Below are 15,195 nucleotides of genomic sequence, written 5' to 3'. Positions count from 1 at the left end.
TGCACACACACACACACAAACATACATACACACACGCGCGTGCACGCTCATTAACACAACAAAATTTTTAAAATTGTCACAAAAGTCCACTCTGTAGTTTTGAATGAACTGCCCCTCAAACCTTCCATTTCCTCTCTTTTGCCTGAAGCCTCCCATTACATCTCCTCAAGACTTAGAACTTTGCATTGAAACCAAGAGCCGCTTCCTGTTCCTCCATGCATACACAACACCCTTTCTTCATGCCCCATACAAGCAAGACTTTCTTGAGGCCCTTCCTATTGCTCACCTCCTATTAGACACATCTTTAACTATTGTTCCTCTTCCTGTAGTAGAAATATTCCATTAAAAACATCAACAAATAATCAGCTGCATTTGCTGTCTCTTTAGGCCATCTTCAATCCTTAAAACCAAACTTGTGGAGTTGCTACAATTGCCTACAATGTACAAGCATTTGCTCTTTTTGCCTTTTTCCCAAAATACCACTAACAAATCACTAGAGAATTTCTAAAATCTTATTTGGTGTGTGTGCGTGTGTGTGTGTGTGTGTGTGTGTGTGTGTGCGCGCGCGCGCGCGCGCGCATGTGCACCTGCGCACGCATGCATAGATGCACATGTGCATACATATTTGCACATATTTGCACCTGTGTGAGGTTTCCGGTGGAGGTCAGGACAGGGAGCCCGATCCCTTGGAACCGGAAGGGTAGGTGGTGTGAGTTGCCTGGCGTGGGTTCTGGAAACTGACCACAGGTTCTCTGCAAGAGCAGCGAGTGCTCTTAACTGCTGCGCCGTCTCCACCCTCCTAGTGATCAGGTTGAATGAAATCCCATGGCTGGTTTTTAGGACTCCTATGCACTTGTCCTGGTCTAGCTTTTGACAAAACGAATCTTCCTCCTCTGTTTGGCTCCCCATCTATCACTTGGCACCTTTTCCTTTACTCTTTTGTGCTTCCATTTTGGGCTCCTTTTCTTAAGCTGAGGATTCTGCCACTCTTTCTCTCTTCAAGCACATTCATCCTGGCAGCAAGGGCTAACCTCTGTGACAGTAGCTCCAAACACAAGCTCCATGTGAAGACGGCGTTTGTAATAGAGACACACACTGCCACTGCTGTTCGACTCTCCACTGGCATGTGTGACGGATAGCTCAAGCCAACACGTTCACTAGAGAAACTCAGCCTTCTCCCCAGCACACCTGAGCCTCCTTCAGTTTAGCTCCTAAAAGGGGTGGGGGGTGATGTAGGTGGGTCTGCTGTATTTCTGTTGCTTTCATTGGTTAATTAATAAAGAAACTGCTTGGCCTTATAGGTCAGAACATAGGTGGGTGGAGTAGACAGAAGAGAATGCTGGGAAGAAGGCAGTGAGGCAGTCGCCATGACTCTCCTCTCTGAGACAGACACAGGTTAGGATCTTTCCTGATAAGCCACCACCTCGTGATGCTACACAGATTACTAAATATGGGTTAAAGCAAGATGTGAGAATTAGTCAATAAGAGGCTGAAACTAATGGCCAGGCAGTGTTTAAATGAATACAGTTTCCGTGTAATTATTTCGGGTAGAGCTAGCCGGGAGCCAGGGAGTCAGGTGGTAGGAATGTGACCGGCCGCTCCTTCTACAACAGGGGGGCAGGTCGCTGAGTTACAGGGACTGAAGACCTGTGCTTTGTCATTTTGATGTCTATCCTGGTACTCAATTGGTTACAACATTTGGGGTGTCCGATCCCCTTCCCTTATCACAAGCTCACTAGCATTCAATGCCATGGTCATTTCCAGGATGGGACTACTTGCCACTGATTTCTTTCTGAGATTCTTCAATGCATTTGGCCCCTTCTGGTTTTGCCTGATTCCTGGACATTTTCTGTCCTATAAGCAGATTGATTACTTCATTCTCCTCAGGTTAGAGCTCGTTACCTTACGTCAGGATCCTGCTACAGCTGGCCTACTTCTCGGGCTAAGTTTCCTATTCCCCATCTCCACACGTATGGCCGTCTTGCTAAGCCGGCTCTAGCTTCCCAGCCTTGCCATTCTCTGCTCTCAGAAGTCACTGCCCAAGCTGCTCCCTTGGTCTAAGACTCTCAGCTCTGTTTTTTTTAACTTAGGTAATTCCCATGTATCTTTGTTTCTATGGTGAGAGAATTCTTTCCCCAAGGCCTTTCTCTGACCTCTGCTGGTTTATGTCCTTTATCACTGCGTGTACCGACATAATATATCATGCCAATAATGATTAGCGTGGCTGTAGCGAATACTGTTTGAACACTTAGTTAATGCCAGGCTCTGTTCTAAGCAGAGTGTACGGTGTAACGTAATCAGTGCTCACAACCTCATTATGAGGTTGGTGTTTCCCCAGAGAAGTAATGAGCTACATAAAGGTCAGCAGCTTCCCCAAGTGTCCACCACGGAAAAGGACACAGGTAGCTTCAGAACTGGAGCATTTTTTGTAACGAATCAAAAATTAATAGTAAAGCATTGATGTTGTTGTATTAAAATATTCATAACCAATATCTGTCTTTCCTAATGAGAATGTCTAGTTCCAGCACTGAACTCAAGCTAACACATAGTATGTAACCAACAAAGATTAAATAAATACATAAATTAAACAAGATGAGACATGACTGAAAGGACAGAGAGTCCTTACCCCACACGAGAATCACACAGACCTAGCTTTGGTACATGCCAAGGTCATATTTTGTCCTCAAATCTGAAGGCACATGCTGTCTTTCAACACCCTCATACTGTTGGCCATTCTAAGAGTTGGCACGTCCTGCACTCTATGCCTGACAGACCTCTCCACTGCCATCTGTCTGGCAAACTTCTATTCAGCCTTACTTATCCTACTCCAAATTCACCTTCTTACTTTGAATCTCAAATTTTCTTTCTATTTCCTTGTTTCTCTATACCATTTGTATCATCACAAATAACATCACAAGAGACAGCAGAATAAAACTAAACCATGATGCCGATTTTTTAAAATAAGGACAGACTTTCTATTCATATTTACATCTTCAATGCTTAGCATAGTACTTAGAAACAGTTTGGTAATGTTTAAAATACTGGTTTAATGAAAACAGAATAGATTATATCTCCATGGATAATTAAGTTAATATCTTGAGCTCTAATATATTAGAGCAATTTGGTTGGCTCCTATATTGGCAAAGGCTGATTATCTAAATCGCTTGATACTGGCACATTGGAATATTTAGGGAAGACTTATTACCTCATCAGGCTCAGTTTGCTTTCTGAATATGATCAATAGTTGGATAAAAGACATACAATTGTTCAAAAGCCAATGAAATTGTCTACAAGCCAGTTAGCGACCATTCTAGAAAACACATCTATTGCTATTTAGACATAAGCCTAAGGAGTCTACAGCTATGGAATATGTACATCTGGTGTCCAAATCTTATAAGGAGGAACTAAGTGGAAAATGGTCCAAAATGTGGTTTTCAGTAAGAACGTTCTATTGACCCTTTTCCTTCTACCCAATATTGACAACTTAATATATCTTTTATTGGCCACAAATCATAGTGAGTTTCTGTGTGCATGTGGGGGGTTACATGTTTGTATGTGTGCACACGTGTATAGGAGCAGATATGTATATCTACACATGCATGTGGGGGTAGGGAGATGTCAATCCTCAGGACTCATCCACAGTTTTTTATTGCGGTTGGGTATTTCATTGGTCTGGGCCTTGCCTATTGGACTAGATTGGCTGGTCTCTGCCTCCCCAGCGCTGGCCTTACTGTGTGTCTGGCTTTTTTATGTGGGTGCTGTGGGATTGAAATAAGGGCCTCCTGCGAGCGTCCAGTGATTGTGTCAATTCACAAGCTCCATATTGTGGATTTTAATTTTCTACTGTGGTTTTCTTTCTTGTTCCACAGACAAACACTCACATGCTTAAGTTTTGTAAAGTATTATGTTTAAGAAGTTGTTTATCTACTTGAGAGTTTCAGTAAAATCAGATGGGAACTCCCGAGGTTAGGCACTGTTTCTTGCCAAGACTGATTTGTATAGAGTCGACCCATGATTGTAAAGTAAATAATTATGACATCTGGCTTGCAATTTTCATTTCAAGATATGTGTGTTAATATCCTGCAATATTCATTGTGACACACGCACACACACATGCAAACACACACACGCAAACACACACATACACACACACACACACACACAGAAATAGTCTTATCGCAGAGAGGCCTAGAACTCATCACGTAGACCAGGCTACCCTCAAATTCCTAAGGATTTGCCTACCTCTGCCTTTTGGATTCTTGGATTAAGGGTGTGTACCACCATGCCCAGTATTCACTGTGTTCTTAAAGATTATTTGTTATTATTAATGTTAGTTAATTATGAAGAGTGTGAGCCTTCTGTCTAACAAAGGGGCCAAAGGTTAAAAGAAGTAAAAACTATACATACCAAACTAAGTTTCCTCTACAGTGTCACATGTTTTAAACACAAACGAAACATTAAGCTATGATAGGTCATACATGGAGGGACAACAGGCACATGACATTTTAATGAATGGCAATCCATGGAAAACAAGAGGACCAAAGTGATGTCCAGTTGCAAGCCAACTCTTTGCATTGGTGTGGCTCTGAGATGAATGTATAGCTATGGGCATAACTAACAGAGTCCACAGGACAGGAGGGAGGGCTTCCCTTCAGAACCTGCATCAGGCAAGCGCAGTGGCCTTGAGTGGGATGCTCTCTGCTGAAAGCCATTCTCTGGCTGCCAGACTCGACTGCCTCCCCAGTTCTTCAGGGCATTTCCTGAACCATGCTTCATGCCCTCTTTCCAATGACCTTTTTAGTTCCATTTGAATATTTTTAACCACTTAACATGCCAAAGTTAACATGTCCTAAGCCCAAAGAGTTCCAAGCTTTTCGTGCTTCCTGTGACTCTTCAGTTAGTTAAAATAAATGAACAAAAATCAATAATTGTGTCCATTTTCCTCTTTGCAACAAATCAAAAGTGAAAGTTAAGATGACAGCACAGTATCCATGCAGTTCAAAGTTTTTTTAAAAGCACCACCTTCTTTACACACATATACTCAGCTCCAAATTGCACCATTAAACTTTACAAAACAAAATAAATATTGCTAATTGATTGTTGAAGACACTCATGTAGCCTCCAATTAACCTCTGTTACCTTGTTGTGAAGTAGAATATCAGAAGCATCACTTTTGATGTCCCAAATATAACCTCTTAGAAAAATGAAAGTTTTGATTCATTCAACAAATGATTTGAGTATGCACCTCAGACCCTGTCCTGGGAGCCGAGCAAGCACATGGGGTAACTCTCTGATTTCTGAGGAATTCTGCTCTCAAAAGCAGCGCTTCTCAATCTCTTTTTACAAATACGTGCTCCGTTTTTTCTTTTTGAAAAAAGTAAAATCTTTCTTCCACTCTTCAGAAATTCTGACGACTTTGTCAAACAGTGAGACCCAATGATACACAGAGCATTGGTGAAATCTTCTGCATATCTTTCAGGACAAAGTGTCTTTGAGATCTTACCTTTTGTTTTAAAGACAGTATATCTATTTTTCAGACATCGAGCCAGATTGTCCTAGTCAACAGACTCATAGCTAAATGTCCCTCCCTTTGGCAAAATGAAATGCAGACTTCTTAAACCCACCCTGTTTGAGAATCACTGCTTTGAAGAGTTTTGGAGAAAACCAGGTGAGATCCATCTCCTCCCTCCAATTAAGTCTGAAAGGAATTAGAATTTTCCTACCTGACACAACAGCTGGTGAAGTACCATAATTCTGTCTTGGGATTGAATCTTGGAATGAAAAGAGCATGAGAAAGAATGCAATGAAGTCCAAAGGAAAATAAAAACAGAATCTTAGCATTAAAAGTTGGAAGGGCCCAATGTGCATCACACAGTCAGCCTGCCCCACCCCCTTTCTGCACACTCAAGGCATCATGGCCCTAGTGGACAGAGGATGTCAGTCTCCATTATCACCAGGCTATGCATGCGACCAGGTCCAGTTGTTCTCAGAGCATCCCCACCCTCTTGGTCTATTTGATCTCTGCCTTTGGGAATCAAGTGGGACATTCTTGCCCTCCCAAGATGTTGTAAGAGTTTTATGAGACCGTCCATCTCGAGGGTACCCAGTGTGTGGTAGGAATGGAGAACCAAAGAAATAACTTTGAAGGAGATTAATAAAAAACCTACATGTTCTTATACTATATAGATTATATAGCCCAAGTGTTATAAAGCCCAAGTTACCATTATTGCTTTTTCAATCATCATGATCAGGGGCAGACTTTGCCCAGGCATAGGAATCTTGCCTAGATCTTTTGGAACACAGGAAGGAGGGCTTTTTTTTTTTAAGTGTCATAACATTGGAGGTACCAAAATCTAGAAAATAGTTAAGCAACAAGCAGGCACTGCAAATGTGGGGGTATGGGGATGCTATATCAGCTGTTTTAAAAGCAACAAAGAGGCTTTAACCCGTGAGACTCCTTCACAATCTTTCCTGCAGTGTTTTTATCAGTATATAGTAATTACACACAATAATGGCTTTATTACACTTTCATACATGCACATAATAATTTTGCCACATTCACCCCCCACCCTTTAACCCTCTTTTGCTCCCTGTCTCTGCCCTCCCCCCCCAACCTCCACTTTTCCCATTCCTAAGTAGTTCATAGCCAGGGATCTTACAAAAGAAAGTGGTACATAGCCTGGGGTTGTAGCTAGACTTGTAAAAACTGATGATGATAACCCCGCTCCCAGCTCTCTGAAAGATTAAGGCACAGACGGTCCTGTGCAGGCTCCTATTTCATTCACGTGACCTGCACCGCACTTTATAAGCCTATACCTTTGTATCTCTCTCCACTCAATAACTTCTGAGACCATTCACAAACTTGCCTCCTCGTTTAACACCAATCATTGTCTTGAGGAAATCGCATGTTCGAAGAGGACTGTGAACCTTGTAAAGCACTTATGGCACCAAGAAAAAGCAAGCACTGCTCAAAACTCAAATGCAAATAAGCCATAGTTATGAGCAGCCTGGTCTTTTGAAACAGGGAAGCAACCTAGTGGCTTGACTATCAGCCCTACGCTGAAGAAGAATCAATTTGAAAGCAATTCTAAAGGCTTTAGTAACACTGATCTTAATTCCAGTTACTTTTTAATAAAACATAAAATGTCAAAAATTAAGGAAAAATGATTTAATTTTTTACCGTGTGATAGCCTATGAACATCTGTAATTATGATATAAATAGAAATAAATATTAATAAAGCAAATTATGAGTACTGTTTAATAGTTGGGGGATGAAAACAAATAAAATGATTCGATAGAATAATTTCACTCTCATTTCCAAAATAAACATATTTGTTTTATAATACTTTTAAAATAGATTTTATTTTCATTCTATTTTATTTATTTTATTTTCATTCTAGGTGCATGTGTGTGCAGTGCCTATGGGTGCCAGAAGAGGGCACTGCTAGCTGCAGTTACAGGCAGTTGTAAACCACTTGATGTGCATTCTGGGAACTGAACTCAGGTTCTCTGAATAACAGCAGCAAGCACTCTTAACCACCAGGCTACCTCTCCAGCCCTCCCTGCAACTTTGTATTTCTCAACAGAATTATTTGAAAAGTAATCCCTCACAGTTGCATGGTGCTCCACATTGCAAGTTCTCAGCCTTTTTTTTTTTTTTTGACTCAACACCATCAACAAGGCTTACCCTACTTCTGTGACACTCCAGTGGTTTCACACTGTGTTATACTTGCACCTATGAATGGATCGCTGTTTAATTATTCTCCTTTACTAAATACTAACTAGAATACCATATCAAAAGCATCACAGTCTTTCTGTTATTTTACACTATTTCCAGACACCTGCTTCTCAAAATTGTAAGTATATGAACAGTGGAAGCATTGGGCACTTTGCTCTCCTTACTGATGCTGAGGCCAACATGAGGGCACCCCCAAAGCTAATTTCCCTTCCCCTTCTTAAACAATGTGTGGGATGTTTATCTTCTCTAGCTACGGTATGTGTGTGTGCATAATTGTTAAATTACCGCAGTGACAGTTTTTAATCATATCATTCCATTTTCTCTACCCTGTTTTGTTCCCAACTCACTCATGTTCCTTGGCGTTGTCCGTATTAGGGCCTTTCTGGAATGATAATAATTTACTTCAACTCAAGATCCATATAGTAAGAAATAAAGATTCAATATTTGTAAGTAACCCTGTCCCCAACAGACTTGCCCCTAGCTCTCAATTAATTATTTACATGGAACCTTCTCCATGCAAGAAGCTATTATGTTACAGTAAGATTGAAGAACTTTTTCAAACTATAACCTTTGCATTTACACTTTCTGTCTTGCACTAGTTTGCAATTAGCTGCTATTTTTCTCCTGAGAGTTCACTTAAGGAACTGCAGTCATCAGGACCCATGAAGCCATTTATTGCTTAGGATACTATTTACTGAGTCACGATTCCATTTAAGCGTTTCTGATTGATTTTATGATTCTCTATCTTAATACTGATATTTACGCCTAATGATGGAAAGAGGCAAATAATACATATTTTCAGCTGGCAATTATCAGATTTCTAGAGCAGTGGAGAAATGGGATGTCTGAAGGAGGACAGTGAGCTCTGGCCAATCGGGACTACAATTCCAGGATTGTTTCTGTGAGTGGCGATAATTACGCCATGGAATCCAATGATGTCACAATTCTGCAGGGGCTTGGGAAAAGCAAACTGAGCTGGAGATAAGGAGCCTGCAGAACAGAATCTTTTTATTTCTTTCCACAGAGCCTGGTGGCATTGCAAGCCACTGGTGACCAGCGGCTGAACAAATGAAAAGGAGATAAGAAAGTTGTAAAACAAGATTGTCATGTAATGTAGAGGGTCTCATAACACACTCAAGGCCCAAGCGGCTTCTGCTAAAGCTCCCAGTAACTTGATATGAAATCGTGGATAATGGGGCTTTGCTGTTATCGGAGGAGTTTTGTGAGAAGAATAAACAAATGCGGGGAAAGCCAGAAAAGTCCTTCAAGGTTAGGGCCAGGAAATAACATAGGCACCTTGTTTGCATCAAACTCATTTAGCTTGAAGCCCATACATTCAGTTAGCTTAGCAATGGTTTGAGAATTGACCACCACACTTTGAAGAGGGAAAACTCCAGATGGAAATTCTTTAAACTACATGATACCCATTTCAAAATCCGAGGGGATATGAGATGAAATATACCTGCCTTTCTGAAGAGAAAGAGGATGCTTTGGTTCAATGTAATTCCTTTTGCCAAGAATCTTAAAAAGGAAAGCAGGGCACTGAGTGGCCTTAGCGTCTTCTAAAAAAGGAAAATCCTACTCTAGCTCCCCTGCTCTCAGGCCTGACCACGACCCTACTCTGAATTACACTGCAAATGTCACTGTTCTCTACCCTGTAAACCCAGCTACTCTTCGGCTTCTTGTTGCTGCTGCTGCTGTGGTTGCTGTTCACACTTGGTTTCGCGAATTCTCCAAGAGCTCAGATTTCTGAGAGTCACTGAAGACTCCCAGGTAGGGAGGAGATACTGGCATAGAGAAATGTCTCCCATAGACTCCTGTGTTTGAACACTTGGTTCCCAGTTGGTGATGCTGGTTGAGGAAGTCTTGGGATTTTCAGATACAGAATCTTGCTGGAGGAAGCACCTCACTGGGGATGGGCATGAGTGTTCGTGGCCTCAACACCCTTCTTATTCTCTCTCTCTGTCTCTCTCTCTGTCTCTCTCTCTCTCTCTCTCTCTCTCTCTCTCTCTCTCTCTCTCTTGACTTCCCAATAGACAAAACTCTGACCGGACCTGCAGCTCCTGAAGCCTGCTTCTCGACCTCCCTTGGCGTCATGGACTCGCTCTTTGCTCTCAGCCAAACAAACTGTTGCTTCTGTAAGTTGCTACTGACTGAGAGGTCTTATCACACCAACATAAAGCAACTAACATGTAGTTTAGATGACAGGGTGGAGAATGGATCATTGAACAATGAGGCTGAAAGCAGGAAGTACAGTTGGAAGACTGACAATGAGCTGGATGAAGCCGAGGATGGAGGATGGACATGGGGAGGAGAGTATGGATCCGATAAATGTCTATGTATAATTCATGGAACTTCAAAAGTATCTGAGAATGGAGAAGAGGAAGAAAGATGGTGTGTGTATTGAGTCCCAGCTCTAGGGTCTGGCTACTGGGTGGATCATCACAGTAGTAATGACATAAAACAGGACAGGAACACAGATGAGGAGAAGAGCATAGCTGGAAGGACACTCAAGGAAGTTCATGACGTGTGTGGGTTGTAATGACTGTGATGTTGAAGTGGGATCTCCATGGAGACCAGACGGATGAGTCTGATGTTCTAATTTTAGCATTGAGGGCTCAGATTTAAGAGTCTTCAATGTGGGAAATGGGGTTGGAGACCATGAGGGTGGATAAGACCGTTGGAGGAAAGCATGTTAAGACTGAACAGGGAGGTGCTATCTGAATTTGTGCAAAAAAGGATGGAGGGACGGTCAGAGAGAAGTTGTAGAGAAGCAGGTACAAACTGGGAGTTCACCGGACAAACAAGGTCAGATATCTAAATACATGGATGTTTCACATAAAATGCAGCCAGCTAATATGAAAAGGAATTGGACAGCGAGACCACCCTGGGTCTTTGTGCACATGTACAATGGACCATGGCACATGGGTCATGGTCCTACTCTCTGCAAAAGATTCTTATATACCTGGCTCCTGAAAGTAGCATCTCTGTCCATTTGGTGTCGAACCCACAGGCAAAGATATTAAAGTGGAAATCAGGCTAAATGAGAACAATTTCAATAATCTACATGTAGATTTGTATGATGCGACTTTGTTTGTAATGTCAGAAATGCAAGAATACTTGATTCCACATATTCGAGGTATTTGCTTGCACCTCAGCAAGTTTATTTATAAATAAAGATAAATAGGAGGTTAGCTTTGGAGCCCTGGAGTACTATGTTAGCAGTTAACACAGTGGGCACGTTAAAGAATTAAGGTATACCCCTTGAGATAGAGCAAGCAAAGGAGTTGGATTGTGGATTTAATAAGGTGGCACATCTATTCTGGTGAGCCCAACTGCCACCAGGTAAATCCCATCAGAGGTTAAGGGTGACTCACTTGGTAGGAGCCTACTGGTCACATAACCTATTAGGTCTGCTGTGTATCATGCCACTCAACCCTTTCATCATCCCTGGGATGGGCATGTTGCTGCTGTTCCCAGTTTATCAGAAAAGAAATGAAACCCCTAAGAAGCCAAGGAACCTGGCCTACACATGCACAGCTAACACAAAGTCAAACGTGGACTCTGAGGCCATTTCTAAATCCACTGGACTGTCCATACTGCCAGTAAGAGAGGTAAGAGATGGATCCAGGTAGATGGAAAAAGTTAGTTAAATAAAACCAACCTCAATTAGGTAATCCACAGCAAGTGCCAATTTTAAAAAAGTCACATAAAAGCAAATACATGACAACATGCCAGTGTATGAGGGTGGCAGTTTAAGAAAAGAAATGGCTGCATTTGAGAAGGATTCGATTATATTTTTGAATGAATCAACCAAACATGGTGTCTTCTCTCTGCCTCTCAAAAACCTTACCAAATGGTCAGCTTTTAATGCTAATGTTATATTGGCAGTGATTAATGTTATATTATGTTTATACTGTACCTAAGCACTATCTATTTGCAATAATGAAAGCACACAGTTGCAAGAAGAAAAAAACGAGAGGGGATTTGACATTAAAAATAAGCTCTCTGTGTTAAAAATCCTTTACTCACTAAGGGAGACAGTGGTCCACATCATTAAATTAAATGATAATCATTGAATTATCATTTCTGGCCATTGCTAGCTCGGTAAAAGTTGTGGCCCCATCTGACTCTGTTCCTGTTAAATGGTCTCGCTATACAATTTTATACTGTTTATTTAATTAGTGGCTACAATAATTTGAAGCCTACTTTGTATCTTTTCAGGTTTTTTTCTTCTGTTTCTTAAAGGATCCAGTCACATAGTGTGTCTTCACTAGTTGGCAAACTGAAATGTTAGCAATGAATCTGGTTTTGATTTTATTCAAACAGGTAAAATATACAAAGTGTTTCTTCCTATGCTTTCTATTATATCTCATTTTCTCTTACAAATAAAAATCGCACTGTACACTGTCTTTTAACACAGTAAAGTTGTCTTTTTTCTCGTTCCTTGTCAGTTGGCAATCACTGGCAGCCAAAAGACCCCGATAGGTCGTGAACTCTACAGTGGTGATGTTGTAAGCACCAGGCCTTCAAATTCTGTATCTGGAATCTGCTTAAGGAGAAATCCACAAAGGGTCTACAAATCGTCCTGACTGAAAATAGAAGAACTATTGTTCTGAAACTCTGCTCCCGAAGAAAATGATCTGAACCATGGTGAAGTTACATGTGATCTCAGACCTGACCCCTGAAGTCTAGCTGGGAAACTCATGCAATCTACTTGGCCCAGTTCCAGCTCTTGGGCAGAGAAGTCGTCGCCAGTGGTGGATTAGAGGGGAACAGGTGTGTAGCTCATGATAAACCAAAGTTATTTCTTGGAAGCCTGTGATTTTCTCCATATTTAGAGAAGATCACTCTGTTTCTCTAACTTCTTCCTTCTGTTTCCCTTCAGTGGCGAGAATCATTCTAAGGCCTCTACCCACAGCTAGGGGACATAAAGCGTATCATAGAGCCACACAGTGTCAGTGCCTCTGTGAGAGTCACAGAGGTGGCATCAAAGAGATACAGAAGCTTAAAGACACAAAGTCAAGTAGCTAAAGGTGCTCGTGTGTCCAGCTGAATGCTCTTGCTCTATAAAGAGCAGAGGTTGAGGTCCTTAGACACTGTGTCCTTGATAGTACACAGTGAATCTAAATTCAAATTTAGATCAAGGTTTCCTCACTCTACACCACGGGCCTTCCTCTACTATTTGAGCTGCCTTAGTTAAAAGAATTTATGCTTTTCTTTCCCATGTCTTTCCAGAAGACAAGACCACCGGCACTAACATGTACACTAAACACTGAAGCGTGACTGCTGCTGGGGGCTCACCATGCCTGCATTTTCTCTGGTGATCTTGAGCATAGGATTGGTGTTCTAGGTTTTATTAGACGTGAATATTACAGGGAATTGTCTTACAAAAAGCATGTCGTTGATAAAGATCAAATGTTCTATTGGTATTTTTCAGCTCAGGTGATGCCTGATCTTGGTTGTCAACTTGACGCCAATGAGAAGTGGGAAGTGGAAACCCAGTTGAGAGATGACCTCCATCAGACTAGCCTGTAAGCATGCCTTCAAGACATTTTCTTCATCGCTCATCAATGTAGGAGAGCCCACCCCACTGAGGGCTAAACCATTCCCAAGGCACAGGGACCTGGGCTATATAAGAAAGTCAGCTGAGAAGTGAGTAAGCATTGTTCTTCCGGTGTTGGTCTCAGCTTCTATTCCTGCCTCCAGGTTCCTGCCTTAGCTTCTGACCTAGCTCCCCTTGATGGTGTACTCTAAACTTGTAAATCAAATAAACCCTGTTTTCTCTGTGTCGCTTCTGGTCCAGGTTTTACCACAACCATGGAGAAGCAAACAAGAACAATATGCTTTTGAGAATAAGACTAGTTAAAAACATCGTAAACGGAAGAAAATATTAAACAGATTTCCTTCCTTCTCTCCAGCAGCAACTATGCTAGCGCATCCCCAGGAAAGACAAAAATAAACAAACAAGCAAACAAACAAAATGCTCAACTGGGCCAGCTTCTTAGTGACTTCCTATTCTCCAGACATTGACAGGACTAAAACGTCCTCTATACTGATCATAGTTAGAACTGGCCTCTTAGGTGTGAAGAACCTGGGAAGGACAGTGGCTTGGGCTGGTAAGCTGCTGGGGACAGGAAAGCAGCCCCATGCTTATGGTCATGAGGTATAGACAGACACCTATAGGCAGAAGGGCACCTTTCCAGAAAGAGATATGTTGCACACGGTGCACTTGGCGTGCTTGCTGCCTTGCATCACATAATGAGGGGGACCTGAAGTCTAAAGGCCATGCCACAGGACCTCATCCTTTCCCATGTGAATGCGTGTTCCCTGGGATTGAACTTGCATGCAAGCTCACTCGTGCTAGAACCCGCAAGGGGTGCGAGATGAGCAGCTTATCGGCAACGCTAGCGAAGACAGAACGTGGCACCTTCTCAAGCCCCAGGACACAAAAGCAAACTCTTCCACTCACCGTTCCTGCTGTCCCCAGGGAAAGATGGTTCATCTGCTGCGTCAGGGGGCCCACGATGTTCGTTGGCTGCATTGACATGGGGTGGTCCATGGTGGGTGTGATCACAGCACCCTAAAAGCACATACAATGCCCATCTGAAAACACATTCCATAAGGAAAACATTTTTTTTCCAAAGCCTAATACAGTGTTAACCTTTGGTGAGGTTTCTTTTTGTGAAAAATAATGAATAAATTTAGACTTGGCGATGCGATGCCCACCTGTGTCATTCTGCTCACCTGTGAACTCATGACATCGGCAATGGCCTTTTCTATGATGTGATTGATGTGTAGTGTATCTAAAACACCTTCCATTTACCATTCCAATATCTGGTGTAGGGTGTCCCCATCATCTACACCCTCTGGCCCACTGTTCTGATAAATTTGTTGGATTGAAAATTGGACACATTCATTGTGGTGATATTTTGTTTGTGCTCTAACAAATAAAGCTTGCCTGGAGATCAGAGCATGGAGGGAGTCACTAGTTAGCCATAGAGGCCAGGCAGCGATGGCACACACCTTAATCCCAGCACACTGAAGGCAGAGGCAGATGGAGTTCTGAGAGTTCAAGGTCACTCTGGGCTACACTAGATTGATCCAGTCTTAAAGAGAAGCAGAATCAGTTGGTGGTGACTCACACTTTTAATCCCAGTATTTGGGAGCCTTTAATGCCAGCACTAGGGAGATGGAGACAGGAAGGGATGTGGCTGGGCAGAGAGAGCACTATAAAGTGGGAGGAGACAGGAGGTAAAGGTACTCAGGCTTAGCATTCATAGAGATAGGATCTTGTCCTCTTGATTCTGGGAATTTCATAGAGGTAAGAGCTAGTGCTGGCTACTCTGTTTCTCTGATCTTTCAGCTTTCACTCCCTAATATCTGACTCTGGGTTTTTATTATTAAGACCAATCAGAATTTGCACTACAATTAATAGAAATTCTCTAATTTTTCTT

General features: G+C 42.1%; 1 protein-coding gene across 18 annotated transcripts in view; it reads right to left on the bottom strand.

Moving 5' to 3' along the window:
• The window catches only part of Rbms3 (RNA binding motif single stranded interacting protein 3), a 796,347-nt gene that overhangs the window by 45,247 nt on the left and 735,905 nt on the right, over nt 1-15,195 (bottom strand). For 11 of the 18 annotated variants that reach the window (XM_048423668.3, XM_048423677.3, XM_048423673.3 and 8 more), the window contains 2 exons: nt 14,211-14,321; nt 5,724-5,771 (listed from right to left, as the gene is read on the bottom strand). In XM_048423668.3, the coding sequence (XP_048279625.1) occupies nt 5,724-5,771; nt 14,211-14,321 (159 nt within the window). The remainder of the gene's footprint in view (nt 1-5,723; nt 5,772-14,210; nt 14,322-15,195) is intronic. The other 7 variants (XM_048423671.3, XM_048423685.3, XM_048423684.3 and 4 more) reach the window with 1 other exon arrangement.

This window comes from Myodes glareolus, chromosome 4, assembly GCF_982192425.1.
Source record: "Myodes glareolus chromosome 4, mMyoGla1.1, whole genome shotgun sequence".
In the NCBI taxonomy this organism is placed as follows: Eukaryota; Metazoa; Chordata; class Mammalia; order Rodentia; family Cricetidae; genus Myodes; species Myodes glareolus.
The sequence above is the reverse complement of the archived record's forward strand: the minus strand, read 5'-3'. Positions and strand labels throughout refer to the sequence as shown.